The sequence below is a fragment of the Melampsora larici-populina genome (assembly GCF_000204055.1).
Source record: "Melampsora larici-populina 98AG31 unplaced genomic scaffold MELLAscaffold_24, whole genome shotgun sequence".
In the NCBI taxonomy this organism is placed as follows: domain Eukaryota; kingdom Fungi; phylum Basidiomycota; class Pucciniomycetes; order Pucciniales; family Melampsoraceae; genus Melampsora; species Melampsora laricis-populina.
Genome location: NW_006768788.1, coordinates 1175018 through 1188375, shown reverse-complemented (window position 1 = coordinate 1188375; position 13358 = coordinate 1175018). Strand labels below are relative to the sequence as shown.

Below are 13358 nucleotides of genomic sequence, written 5' to 3'. Positions count from 1 at the left end.
AAAACTTGCCAAGTACAGACCACGAGGCAGGCACGCTTCATGTCGCCGCCCGTCAAAGCTATTCCAGTCGTTCATGATTGCGAACTTGAACTTGAACTTCTTCGTGAGGCTTCCTGGTCTTCTTGGTTGATCAAATAAAAACAGTCACATATTCTCACTCTCATTACATAATTTCAATTTTAGATTTTCACTCAATTTTACTACATGTAATTTCACCCATTCAATTCCTACATACACTTCTCCACAAATCACGACCTGTAGCCTGTATCTCTGTATGTATTTTGCCAAGAATTACAAGCTGTGCAATGGCATTTCAACCTCACTTGACTTCAAGTTTGGCAATTGCTTTCCAAAAAAACAAATCCACCAAATCAATCAAGAATTCTACTGCAATTCCATAAAAGCTTCTTCAACCCAAGAGAAAAATCAAGCTCCCGCTCAGACTCATTTTGGGTTCAAGGCCTATCAACGGTCTGTTCACCATCACGGCTTGAGCTTTTGAAAGCCACAGCCTTCTCGGATCCTGTGCAACGTTCTCATCTGCGTTCACTTCCATAACTTCACTTGTGATAAGCCCAAGCTCATGTAAATCATCTTACTCGATAATATGCAAGAGTAAGATGAATCATTTCAGCTTAAGAATCTCAAACAGATTCAAGTGTGATTCAGACAGCCCAATCTTATTAATAGATGCTCATAGGTGAACTCAAGATGAAAGGAGGATAGCTTACCGAAACATTTGATGAAAGCATCAAGTGAAAAGGTCATTGGATCATTCCATATAGATACGCAGGAAAATGATAATTGTAGGGTATGTCATTTTCTACATCTTGGTCGATATCGAATGTGGTTATGGGTTGATGAGGATATTAAAATTGAGCATTTATGAGATCATTAATTATGTGGAGGTTATATCTATCATACAGATTGTATATCGATTAAGCATCACAATTCCAATAAAACGGTTCAGATAAAACATAACAAAAGAAAAACGAAACAGATCATCATCTAGATCGATCGAAAGATTCTAACATCCTACATTTTGACGAAGATCGGCTGTGATGTTTTCCAATAGTAACTTAAGGGCATCTTTATCCAAACCTTCATAACGAGTATCATCAACGTCAAGCAGACGATTAAGGATCATACAGCTCAGGTTGACGTCTGCGAGAGAATTGATTTGAAGAGGATCGACACTCCATGTACCTAGCCCGCCATTGTTGGCGCCAAAGATAGGCTAATCAAAACAAAGGAGTATAAGTTATATATTCCTGAGAGAAGACAGATTCCAAACGAAAATACTCACAAGACTATAAGTAAACGGTTTCGTCAGTTATGAATGAAGATGGGATTTATGAATCACTTGAGAGTACAGTAGAGAGTAAAGAGCTTACTCTGGGAAAAGAATACAAGGTTAGCTCTGAGTCTTGATTGATGATCATTCGAGAGATGAAGTACTTACGAGGTGCTATACTAGCAATACCAGCTTCAACAAACTCGGCCAACTAAAATTCATCAACCCATCCGGTGTTCAGAATATGATCAAAAGCTAGATTCTCTTAAACAGACAACATACAGTATGAGGAATCGTTCGTCGGTACCAAACTCCACTAGAACCCGGAGGATAACGACTATCTTGACGAGCATATTGACCAGTTGAATCTTTGTGATATCCGAAGAAAGTATCAATAGAATCTACCAGGGCTGGACCAGGTTTTCCGTCGGATTCAGAGGATGGCATGATGGTCGAAATGAAATTTTGACCGGCATAGAACGCAAACCTGAAAGGTTTGTAGAAATCGTCAGTGGAAGTGATTGTAACTCATCAAAAGATCATGCGTACTGGTCAAGAAAAGCCTGAAAGAATGAACATGGTCATCAGCTTGTTTCATCAGAGATCTAGATTCAAGTTCGATATAAGAAACTTACCCAATGACAATCTGGATTCGTATCTCGGCATTCTTGGTACTGGTTTGATTAAAAACATGAAGGAGTCAAGAGTGAGCTTTATCGAATTTTAGTCAGAAGAGCTTGATTTGAAGATCTACCTGCATGTATCGAACTTCCGAGTTCCACTCAATTGACATGATACCTTGGTATTTGTCAACTAGAAAACTGAAAGTATTCAACGACCATACTCGATTGAAAGATGAACCATCAAGATTGACACAACTGACCAGCCATTTCTCTCCATCGATTCCATCGAGTTCCATTGAAATGAGACACTTTATCAGCTGAGAAATAAGCATCATCGGCTGCCAAAGATCCATCAATCTCATATTTATCATGCGCTTCAGCAGAAAACAATCCAGGAGCTCTTCCAAGAAGATTGGTAAGTGGTCCATCTGTTCTAGAATCACTTCTTCCTATTGACATCTTCATCCTGATCGGTAGACGTGATATGTCGATTAGGTCTTCTATTAATCAATCAGATTTCAAGTCTTGGGAGTCACTCATGTTGTAAGATCGACAGATGTTTTGAGCGCAAAGGCAATCAAAATCAATGTCAAGTCAGGAGCGACCCTGAAGAAAAACGGACGGAAGATCAACAAGATTGTCACTTGAATATGAGTCATACATGAGCTTTTCGGACTGACCCAAGGCCTTCTTCTAGACCATACGCCAATTGGATCATATCGGTAATACCGTTTCGAGGAATCTACAAGAAGCAAGTGAAGGTCAGTTAATATTCTCAAAGCCAAGTTTGAGGATATCACCACTAACGTATCCATGATTGGCGATGATGTTGAGTCCAGGGCACAGTCCTGATCAAGACCATGACATTCAGTCCAATGTATAAGAAGGTAAGGATGAATCTATTAGAGCATACCGCGAATGTCTCCTGGACCAGGTTCCTAACCAAGAGTAAAGAGATTAGTCTTGATCGTAACAACACATAACTTCAAAACACTCACCATAAATGCATGTTCGGCGTCCGGGATGATTTTTCTTCCGACGGTGATGAGGGGTGCCAAGTCTATACTCGCTGTAGGCAAGTATAAATAGATCAGATAAAGCTTACTTCCCTTAAGAGTGCATGTGTCGACTTACATGGGATACCTAGCCCTAACAAGCCCGAGTTATGATCAGTGCCCATGGGTCCTGAAGGGAGGATTAGACCTTGTTCAGCATTCTGTAGTTCTATGATATATGTATTGGCTAAAGATATACAAACCATTTGAGTTTCCAGCAGATCGATGATTGTAAGCCGCCTGAAAGAAATGCAAGGTCAGTTCAACTTGATAACCAAAAGAAAAGATTGGTCCAACGTACGTATTGGGGGAACGCTCTGACTTGGGTGATGAGCGCAATGGACAAAAGTACAAAGGATTCCATACTGGATCTTTTCATTTCGAATTCGTGACGATGAGGCTTTGAAAGACGTGAGCTTGAATAGTGATTAAGAATTGAGAAGCAAAAATTAAAGAAGCTGAAGCCCGAAAGTTATTAAGCTTGAAGAGATGAGTAGTAAATTAAAGGTATAGGAAGTTGTGTAACAGATAAAGATTTAGAGGGTGGTGGGATGAATGGAGTCAAGCAGGAAGAGGGTTATCAATTCATACCTTTCTGATCGTTACAAACGAAAGGCCAACATTCTGTTGGTTTGAAGTAAATTACTTAGATGCCTAACAGGGCGGTGTGGATGTTGAGGAAGGTGAGGAATCGCCACGCTCCTCTGGATTCCAATCCACATTGGAGCCATCGAGCGGGATCTCCAAACGGACTACACCCTTCGGAAGCAGTTGAGTCTCTTGAGAATCGTTTCGTCTCAGACTGTCTTTGAATTCTCACACGATTCGAAGAAATTATGAAGGTGGTCATCATGTCGACTTGAATACTGAAGAGGACAAGTAATCGCTATGCTGCTCTGGATTGAAATCCATCCTAGGCTTTGTTAAGCTAAGCATGGCTACGACAAACGCAATTCCAACATTGACTGCCAGTGCTGCTTCCCGGCGGTTAGGAAGCGGTTGAGTTGCATGTCGGTGTAGAAATCTATTCGCAAGGTCTGTGATGTCATCGGTCTAGTGCAAGTAGAGAGTGTTGAAGTTGCGTCTTGCGCGTAGCTACGCTGTCTGTAAAGTGGAGGGTGGATTTCAATCCAGAGTAATTGATAGCTATTGCTTGCCATCTGCAGCATTCACACCGCACTTGAGATTCTTGGATAGGACGTGAAATTAAAGGCAGTCTGCAACGAAATTTATTTCGAGAGACCGGCCAAGTGCTTCCGTTTGGCAAGGCGTCTCTCATGGGTAGGTTGTCCACAAAGTGGAGATTAGGATCCAGAGTAGCGTGTCGATTGCTTACCATCTTCAACATCCACACCGGTCTGTTGGTCATCCAGATAGACTCTTTGAAAGTAACAGAGTGCTGGCCTCTCGTTTGCAGCGGTCAGAGAGGTATAAATTGATACGCTTCTTCCTGCTTCACTTCAATCATTCCACTTCACATCCTCCTCTAAACCTTTATCTGTTACACAACTTCCTATACCTTTAATTTAATCACCTCTTCAGGCTTAATAACTTTCGGGCTTCAGCTTCCTTAATTCTTACCTCTTAATTCTTAATCACTACCCAATCTTCACCTCTTTGAAAGACTCATCGTCTCAAAATGAAAAGCTCAACTATGCAATCTTTCGTCCTTTTGTCCATTGCGTTCATCACCCAAGTTGGAGCGTTCCCTCAATACGTACGTTGAACCCAACCTTTTTTTAATACTTATCAAGCTGAACTAATTTTACAATCTAGGCGAATTACAATCGTCAATCCACTGGAAACCCCAACGGTGACGGATACACTAACGGTGCCGGAAACTCCAACGGTGATTCCACTGGGGCTGGAAACACCAACGGTGAATCGAATGGTCAGTGTCCCTTTCATCGATGCATGCAAGTTCAACATGCTGAACCTTTAGGGAGTCGTGTTCTTTTCTTTAGCTGCGATGGGCACTGATCATAACTCAGGCCTGCTAGGACTCGGCATTCCATGTATGTCAATCCATACCATCCACAACAAAAGACAGATTCATCTGATCCATTTGTCATTTTCTATAGCAAACATAGACTTGGCACCCATCGTCAGCGTCGGACGAAAAATTATCCCTGACGCCGAACACGAATTCATGGTGAGTTCTCCTTCAGTAGATTTTTTGGGGGGGGATCGAGACTGATTTTTTAATCTTCACTAGGAACCTGGTCCAGGAGATGTTCGTGGTATGCGCAAACCATCTCATTCTTACCTTTTTGTAATTGTAACTGACTTTCATGTATCCGTTTTGATCAGGATTGTGCCCTGGACTCAACATCATGGCTAATCATGGATATGTTAGTGATAGTATTGGTATACTTGGCTTTAATAATATAAACTGAACTGATTCATCACTTCTTACAGATCCCTCGTAATGGTATCACCGATATGACTCAGCTGGCGTATGGCTTGCAAGAAGGACTGGGGTCAGTTTCAAAAGCTTACTCCTCTCTCAGATACGATTTCGTTGATATCATGGCTTTTCTATTCAGCCTTGCTCCTGACTTCACTTTAGTCTTGATTGCCTTTGCGCTCAAAACTTGCGTCGATCTTACAACGTGAGTGAGAGTTGCTCTTAAGTCTCGAAATGTGAGCAACCGAAAACCTGATCGGATGACGTCTACGGGGCAGTTTGAAAATGTCAATAGGAAGAACAGATTCTAGAACAGATGGACCACTTAGTGTTCTTCTTGGAACCGCTCCTGGATTGTTTTCTGCCGAAGCGCATAATAAATATGAGATTGATGGGTCTTTGGGAGGTGATGATGCTTATTTTGCACCTGGTAAAAGGTCTCACTTCAATGGAACCCGATGGAACCGATGGAGACAAATTGCTGGTGAGTAGGTCGGTCTTACTAGCTTCAGTACCATTGAGAATGGTTACTTACTTTTCTGTTGCTTCCCTAGTTGAGAAATACGATGGTGTGATGTCAATTCCTTGGAATTCAGAAGTCCGATCCATTCAGGTAGGTCTTCAAGAGCAAGCTCCTCTAACTACACAAATCTACTCAAGGCTCACTCTTTTCTCCCTCCTCTTGCTCAATTAGTACAAAGAATGCCGAGACATGAATCCTGAATGTCATTGGGTGAGCTTCTTATCAAACTTACATCTACTTCTCGACTGATACTGATGAACTTGATGATCCTTTCAGGCTGTTGTTGACCAGTAAGAAGCAATATTTCCCTGATGACTCTTGAACAAGTTGATTGATGATCATCACAAACTTTCCCCAGGTTTGCATTCTATGCGGCTCAAAATTTGATTTCAACCCTTATACCTTCCTCTGAAGAGAACGGAAAGCCTGGTCCTGCCCTTGTCGATACTATTGATACTTTCTTCGGATTTCACAAAGACTCCACTGGTCAATACACTCATGGAAGTAGTCGTTTTCCTCCAGGATCTAGTGGAGTTTGGTACCGAAGAACTGTGCCTCACACTGTATGTGACTTCTTTCAAACAAGAATATTTCTTTGGCTTTTTCTAATTTCTAACATCGGATGCGCTGCCGAATCTCAGTTTCCGGAGTTTGTTGAAGCTGGTATTGCTAGTCTAGCACCTCGTAAGTAATTTAATCTCTCCAACACTTATCAACAAAAAACTCAAGGCTGATCTTCCCTCTTTTTCGTAGAGTAAGCTCTTTACTCTTTTCAATTTCCCTTCAAGTGACTCACAGACCGTATCTCGATCTAAAACTATCAAAATCTTTTCCTTACAGTTTTGTGAGTCTTTTCGTTTTCAATTGATTTTCTCCTAGTAATCATATAACTTATATCTCTTGGTTTCCAGCCTATCTTTGGTTCCAACAATGGCGCTCTAGGTACATGGAATGCTGATCCGGTTCAAATCAATACTGTTGCAGACGTCAACCTGATCTGTTTGATTCTTAATCAATTCACTAATGTTGATGATACCCGTTATGGAGGTGTGGCTAAAGATGCGCTTAAATTACTTTTGGGAAATCTCACCAGTGTTCTTCGTCATAATTCAGGTTGTTAAAAGGAATTAGATCTTCAAAAACACTCATGATGATGTATTGGTCTTTTTTTTCGTCTTTCTTATGTTAGCCATCATTTGTACCATTCTTATGGAACTTGTAACGTGTTTCAATTCCAACTTCACTACCTAAATTGATTGGAATATAATAAAAAAGAAAAGATCAACAAGAAGGGTTCAGAGGGATCCATAGATGCGCTATGGACCATTTCCACTGAGCAGTCCAGTTCCGTCATATCGAGTCGGAACCAAATACGAGACGTCATTGTCTCGGGACGGCGTCGGGCAGTCTCCTGTACAGTAACAGTATACTGTGTGTTACGTGTATGTAAATAATATGCTCTGAGAGCATCCGCACTCGTTTGCGGTTGTTAACTTGATCATGTGCGGTAACAACCTCTACATTAAGTAAAAAATTACTTAACGTGACCAAATTTCACACTCGTGCCAAAATTACCTGCACGGTAGTTAACTAACTTGAGAGGTAATTTGAGTTTCCACACTGATGCAGAGTTTACAGACTCAAAATATACCAAACAAAAAAATCAATCGACTTTTCAGTCAATCAGTGCATTTCAAGCGATCCCTGCCAGGGAAGAAGAGCTTTGGGACAGGGAAGTTCATTTGAGAGTAACTTGAGATCTCATCACCACTGGATGGTTGGCACAGAGAGGTTTGTAGACAAGCAAACAAAAATTCATTGCACCATCAATTAAAAGTTGTCATGTTGAAGACCATTGAGAATTTGAAAAGAAATGCAGATAATGAAGACCCTTTTGCATAGTTCCCCTCTACAGTTGAATGTGATATCTATTTTTCAAATCCTTTTGAAGTCAATCCAAACGACAAGACATGTTCAAAACCTTCTAAAATCAAAACAAACGATCAGAAATTGATCCACTTTGATCTAAAACCCTTTTAAACCCAATTCGATATTGATAAATCCAAAATCTCAATGAACATATATATAATCACATGTAAAGTAGAACAATCTTAATCAATGTTGGATAAAGAGAATCATACAGTAAGAAACCAGACATACCCATTAGTTTGATGAATTAGAAGACAGTCGGGTCTCCATTGATTCTTAAGTCGGGTGTTTTGAGTCGAGAGGAATCAAGAGGAGTTGAGTCGGAGTTGAGTCAAGTTGGCAAGTTGGCAAGTTGGTGTGCTTGAGAAGTGAAGAGGGGGCTGGTAATTTGGCTACCACATGCGTTAGCCAATCGGTAAATTTACCGATTCGCTAACGCAAATCGATCAAAAGTTAACTACCGCGGGCCTAATTTCTCACCAGTGTGGGAAAGGCCCCGCAGTTGCGGTAAATTTTACCTTACCGCACGCGATTTACCGCACGAGTGCGGATGCTCTGATTGAAGTGTTTTAATGATCCATCGATCGATCGCAGTGTGAGCACCGCAGTGAGTGCGCCCTTTGGAGGTTGGATAAAGATTGTAAATTGAAGTTGAAGTTGAATTTGAACTATTAACTGACTTTTAATCTTGAACCCTTTTCTTACTTAAATATATATTCTGCTTTTTAACTTGAAAATTGTATCTCTTTATACATTATCGTTCAATTGGATTGTAATTTAAAATGTTACATCAACAACAACTTCAGCATTATCAGCTTCATTCAACTTCAGAATATCCAACTCCTTCTCGTTCTCCTTCACCTTTGTCCCATCATCTTCATTCTTCAAACTCAATCACATCTGCACCTCTGATCTTGAACCCTAAAATCATCCATTCATTAAAAAAGTGGGTCAAGAAGCCTTCTTTTCATTCAAATCGATCAACTTATCAAAAAAGAAAAAACTAATCCAGTCACCATCTTTCCCGAAACCTTCAACAGACCACCTAAGCTTCATCTTTCACCTTTAATAATGACTACCACCCGATTTCCAAATTCATCATACCAACCACCGGTTCGGTTCTCGATCGAACCTTATTCAGCATCTAATCCCAATACGTTTGCATACCAATCGACCATCAAAAGATGGCCTATGATCTTAACCAATATAATTGATAGAATGGTGAAAATCAATAATTCACTTTTAGATGAAGGAGGTGATCATCAAAATGATAAATTAAAACATGGAAAGTTGATCATTAGTCAAATTTCGGAACTTAAATATCAATGTGCTAGAGATAAAGAACTTGGGTTCGTCATCATTCATTTCAATCTTTTGGATTGGCTTGATTTGATTCTCATGATGCCTTTTGTATGCTTGAAATCCTTAGACCGATCATCGATGACGGTGGTCAAAATTTAGTATTGTATAATGAAGAACTTAAAAAAGCAAAGGCTGCAAATAAATCGACTTGGTTTACTGCTTCTTGGCTGGTTTGTTGACCTCTACCTTCAATTTCTAAAGTACACATGGTTCTTGAACTAATCCAAATCATATGACCATTTTCAAACCAGTTTGCCGAATGTTATTTGTAAGATGACATTCATTTCGATCTTAAAACAAGACATATCACTGACTTGACTGTGGTTCTTTTGGGGGGAGGGAAATAGATACCGACGATTGAATAGTTTTTTCATGAGTTCTGAACATTGGAAAACCTATGACCCATTCCATGAACCGAAAACGTCATGTCTTCAAGCATCATTTCCCGCCATTCTTAAATTAGCTACTACCCTTAATCTTAGTATTTCCAACCTTGACCCAATCAATGAAGATCAATTACGTACCAGTTTTCGAGGATTTCTTCTGGCTTCATTATGGGGTAATGCAACTGTCAGTGATCATCTTTTTCGAACACAAAAAAACCCTTTTCTCTTACTCTTCATAGATGTCATTAACCTTTTTACCTCTTTGTTTTTTTGGGGGGGTTGATAGGATTTAAGTTTGTTACCTACGATCTCATCAGAAGCGATTTATGAATTACAATCTGAAAATCGTTCAGATAGTTCAAGAATTTTAAAAGATGATTTTGAAACGCTTTACAAAAGAATGAATGAAAACTTGAATCACAAGAAAGAGAACGGTTATGAAGACGTCAAACGGATTGATATCGTACTAGATAATGCTGGGTTTGAACTTTTTACTGATCTTGTACTTGCTGATTGTAAGTGTTCGGATAGAGTTGATGATCGTTTGGTTTTTTGATGTTTGATTGACTTGAGTAACATTCGGTTTGGTAATAGGGTTCATTTCGATTTCTCCTTTCGCTACCAAAGTAGTTTTTCATCCCAAAGATATCCCATGGTAAGAAACCCATCACATTCATTGATCACTTTCACTTCTATTCATCTGATCATTGAAAAGAACGGTTTCTCGAAACCCTTCGTTTCTTAGGTTTGTCAGTGATGTGATGGAAAAAGATATCAAAGGTTTATTGGAAGCTTTGATTGAGTATAATGATGTGGAAGTCTTGGAACCATTGGTCAAACGTTGGAAAGAACATTTTGTGACTAAGAAATGGGAAATCGCTCATGAATATACATCTGGTATGTTTATAAGAAATCTTTTGGATAGTTTTTCAAGAAATTAAAAGACGAACCAAGTCTTAAAGGTTTTGAAGGTTTTCTTGTTGATTTGTTGGTTTGTATCTGATTAAATAGTTTGGACAAGTCCATTTCCATTTTGGGATTTACCAAACCAATCTCAAGAACTTTGGAAAGATTTAAAGTCATCTGATTTAGTGATTTTTAAAGGAGATTTGAATTATCGAAAATTAACGGGTGATGCGAATTGGGAAACGACCGTTCGATTTGAAGATTCCATTGGACCTTTAGAGAGTTTGATTAATTTACTTTCACTTAGGTGATTTAAACTTTTCTTTTGCTTTTTCTTTTCCAAAATTCAAGAGCATCATGGATTGATGGGTTTTTTCTTCATGGGTTTTTATAATATATATATAGGACTTGTAAAGCTGATGTGGTTGTAGGTTTGAGAAACGGATTACAAAAAGAAATGGATGAAACTGATCCTGAATGGAGAATTAATGGAAAGTAAGTTCAGTGTTCGATTTGTGGAAGAGAATGTAATCAAGAAGAAAGTTGAAATTGATCGTCTTGGTGCATTGGTTGGATTTTTTAAAAAATAGATATGGAATGATTAGTTTTTCAAAACAAGAGCCGTAAAGTTTGGTTTCTGTTCTACAAATGTAAATTTGGAATTATTTACACGATGATTTGTATATTTTCTTTCAAAGAGTACTTATAAGATATTATATGAGTTTCTTTAAAAAAAGTGAAAGAGTATAGCCAAGTTGATGATTTGATTCGTTTATATATATATATATATCAGTAATAAGTTAATTTGATTTGTAGCTTTTTTATTTATTGATGATTTGGTGATGGGTGGTTTAGTTTTTGTAAGGTTTGAATGAGAAAGATTTATATATACATGTGGATTGAAAAGTTGAAGAAATCAAGTATGTAAATGAAGTTGTAAGTTATTCTTTCAGAGAAAAAGTTGATTCACTGCACTGTTAGCAAAGATACCTTGCATTGGAAAATCAAAGGTATCCTCAGGTATGGGTTTCAACTTCCCTTGGACTGGGGGACTGGGTATGTGAGGAAATGATGCAAGGCTTTCTTTGGACCCAAAGATTGCCTCAGATGGATTAATTGGACACTTGTATCTGATGGTAATCAAGCATCTGATTCTTATAAGGAAACCTCAGATTAGTCAATCCAAGGCATCTTTCTTGTTAATACTGCACAAAGGATGTGCATTTGAATTGTACAGAAAACTGTAGGCTCAGTCTGATCAGTGATTCCATTGAATTTCAAGTCTGGTGCCTTGGAAAGAAAAGTGAAATGGCTGCCTAGATCTCCATCATGTAACCTGATTATTGGGTATGGCAGCATGGCTTCTATACATAGTTAGATTACAAAGCAATAAATTCCACATTGTCATTCTTATTCTTGAAACTGGGATCTATGTACTGAAGTGAAAACTCATCTTCAAAGTGAACATTCATTAAAAATGATTGGTAAGTATATCATCAAGCCCCATCAATCTACTATGACCATGATTTTGACTTCAAACACATTGACTCATACTAAGGTGTATTGAAAAAGATGATTCTGAAGATCTGATAGAAATGTGGAACATAAAACTTACAAAACTTAGTATTAAAAAATACTAAAGGAAAATAGAAAAGAGTGTGTTTGGGTGAATTCCCTAGGCTAGGTTGCCTAGGGTAAATAAATTGCTTCAAAAAATAATCCCTCTCCGACCCGCCTACAAACCGTATAGCAGAGTGGTGACGTAGGAGAGTTCTTTCAAAAAACATAAGACAATTTATCAGTATCCAATCATAATGGAGACACCCAAAATCATGGTATAAAAACCAATATAAAATCGAACAATAACCATCACAGAGGTATAAAAATACCATTGACCAGTGATAAACTTTTTAAGACAGAGGCCTAAGAACCATTGACCTGTCTCAAGAAACAATGAATCTAAAGACTCACTAAGAAAACGAAACTCTAGATCCCACGTGAGACGCATGTCCAATTACGTGATTCTGATTTTCTGGTAATCGTAACGCAACATGACCTCGGACGTAAATCAAGAAAGCTTCTGACGACCAGCGTCCCGCACTTTTAATGTAATCCATATTAGCGCCTGCTTGAGCTAATGCTGTAGCACCACCGGAACATAATGAATGTCCAGAAAAGGATTTGTCAAAATGACTATGAAAACGTGTTAAAAACTAAGTTCGAGAAGGCGGAATTCCTTCTGACGTTAGAAAAAGTTCTTTCAAAGTTATGTATTCTTCGTCTCTTGCTTGTAAATAAGCTTTCAATGAACCAATCGGACAAGCTGATGAATTGTGAAATTTCTGAATAATAACAGGAGCTCCTAAAAAATTCGTATCGCCTTTTGAATATGGCAAATGATATTGGACAAATTTCTTGCAAAGGGAGAATTTCAAAGACGATCGAAGAATTAATTTCCTAGAGTCGAAAAACTTTTTTGAATCTGGAACTGTTAGTTCTCCTAATCTGTGTAAGCCACCAAAGCCCACACCTAACAAAGCTAAAAAGAGTTTATCATCTAAAGAAGAAGATGACTTAGACACAACCAATTCAATATGTTCGACCGTAAGTGGGTTTTTTCGAATCACTGGTTTCAAAAAGTTTTTGATACAGAACTTCATTGTGTCTTTGACTTCTTGATGATGCACTTCACATATAACCGTTGGAAATTCTAACCTAAAAATGTAACTGATACCAACTAAATAAATCCTGACCGATCTTGGAGATATCATTCGACTATAACATGTAATAAATTCACATAAGTTTTGTTTATTCGGAATAAAAGGAGAATGAAAATGAGAACAAAATTTTGCAAAGCATCTAAAACCAGATTT

At 38.6% G+C, this 13358-nt stretch overlaps 3 protein-coding genes across 3 annotated transcripts; 2 read left to right on the top strand and 1 right to left on the bottom strand.

Moving 5' to 3' along the window:
* Window positions 1-1027: 1027 nt before the first annotated feature.
* Window positions 1028-3669, bottom strand: MELLADRAFT_78128 (uncharacterized protein; the record flags this gene model as incomplete). Its single annotated transcript, XM_007411269.1, has 13 exons — window positions 1028-1237; window positions 1395-1505; window positions 1577-1781; window positions 1930-1961; window positions 2049-2107; window positions 2178-2383; window positions 2598-2659; window positions 2725-2765; window positions 2831-2855; window positions 2916-2986; window positions 3052-3141; window positions 3176-3212; window positions 3274-3669. The coding sequence occupies 13 exons, from the start codon at window positions 3349-3351 to the stop codon at window positions 1028-1030; spliced, it is 1227 nt and encodes a 408-aa protein (XP_007411331.1).
* A 942-nt stretch (window positions 3670-4611) lies between these two features.
* Window positions 4612-7023, top strand: MELLADRAFT_107698 (uncharacterized protein; the record flags this gene model as incomplete). Its single annotated transcript, XM_007411270.1, has 17 exons — window positions 4612-4689; window positions 4749-4863; window positions 4937-4987; window positions 5054-5124; window positions 5188-5212; window positions 5283-5323; window positions 5391-5452; window positions 5519-5584; window positions 5658-5863; window positions 5934-5992; window positions 6074-6112; window positions 6179-6192; window positions 6261-6465; window positions 6544-6586; window position 6656; window positions 6743-6746; window positions 6814-7023. 17 exons carry the CDS (start codon window positions 4612-4614, stop codon window positions 7021-7023), a joined length of 1290 nt encoding a protein of 429 aa, XP_007411332.1.
* Window positions 7024-8902: 1879 nt separating this feature from the next.
* Window positions 8903-11112, top strand: MELLADRAFT_107697 (uncharacterized protein; the record flags this gene model as incomplete). Its single annotated transcript, XM_007411271.1, has 10 exons — window positions 8903-9180; window positions 9261-9363; window positions 9445-9461; window positions 9541-9763; window positions 9866-10094; window positions 10174-10234; window positions 10325-10476; window positions 10591-10792; window positions 10891-10980; window positions 11076-11112. 10 exons carry the CDS (start codon window positions 8903-8905, stop codon window positions 11110-11112), a joined length of 1392 nt encoding a protein of 463 aa, XP_007411333.1.
* Between the last annotated feature and the right edge of the window lie 2246 nt (window positions 11113-13358).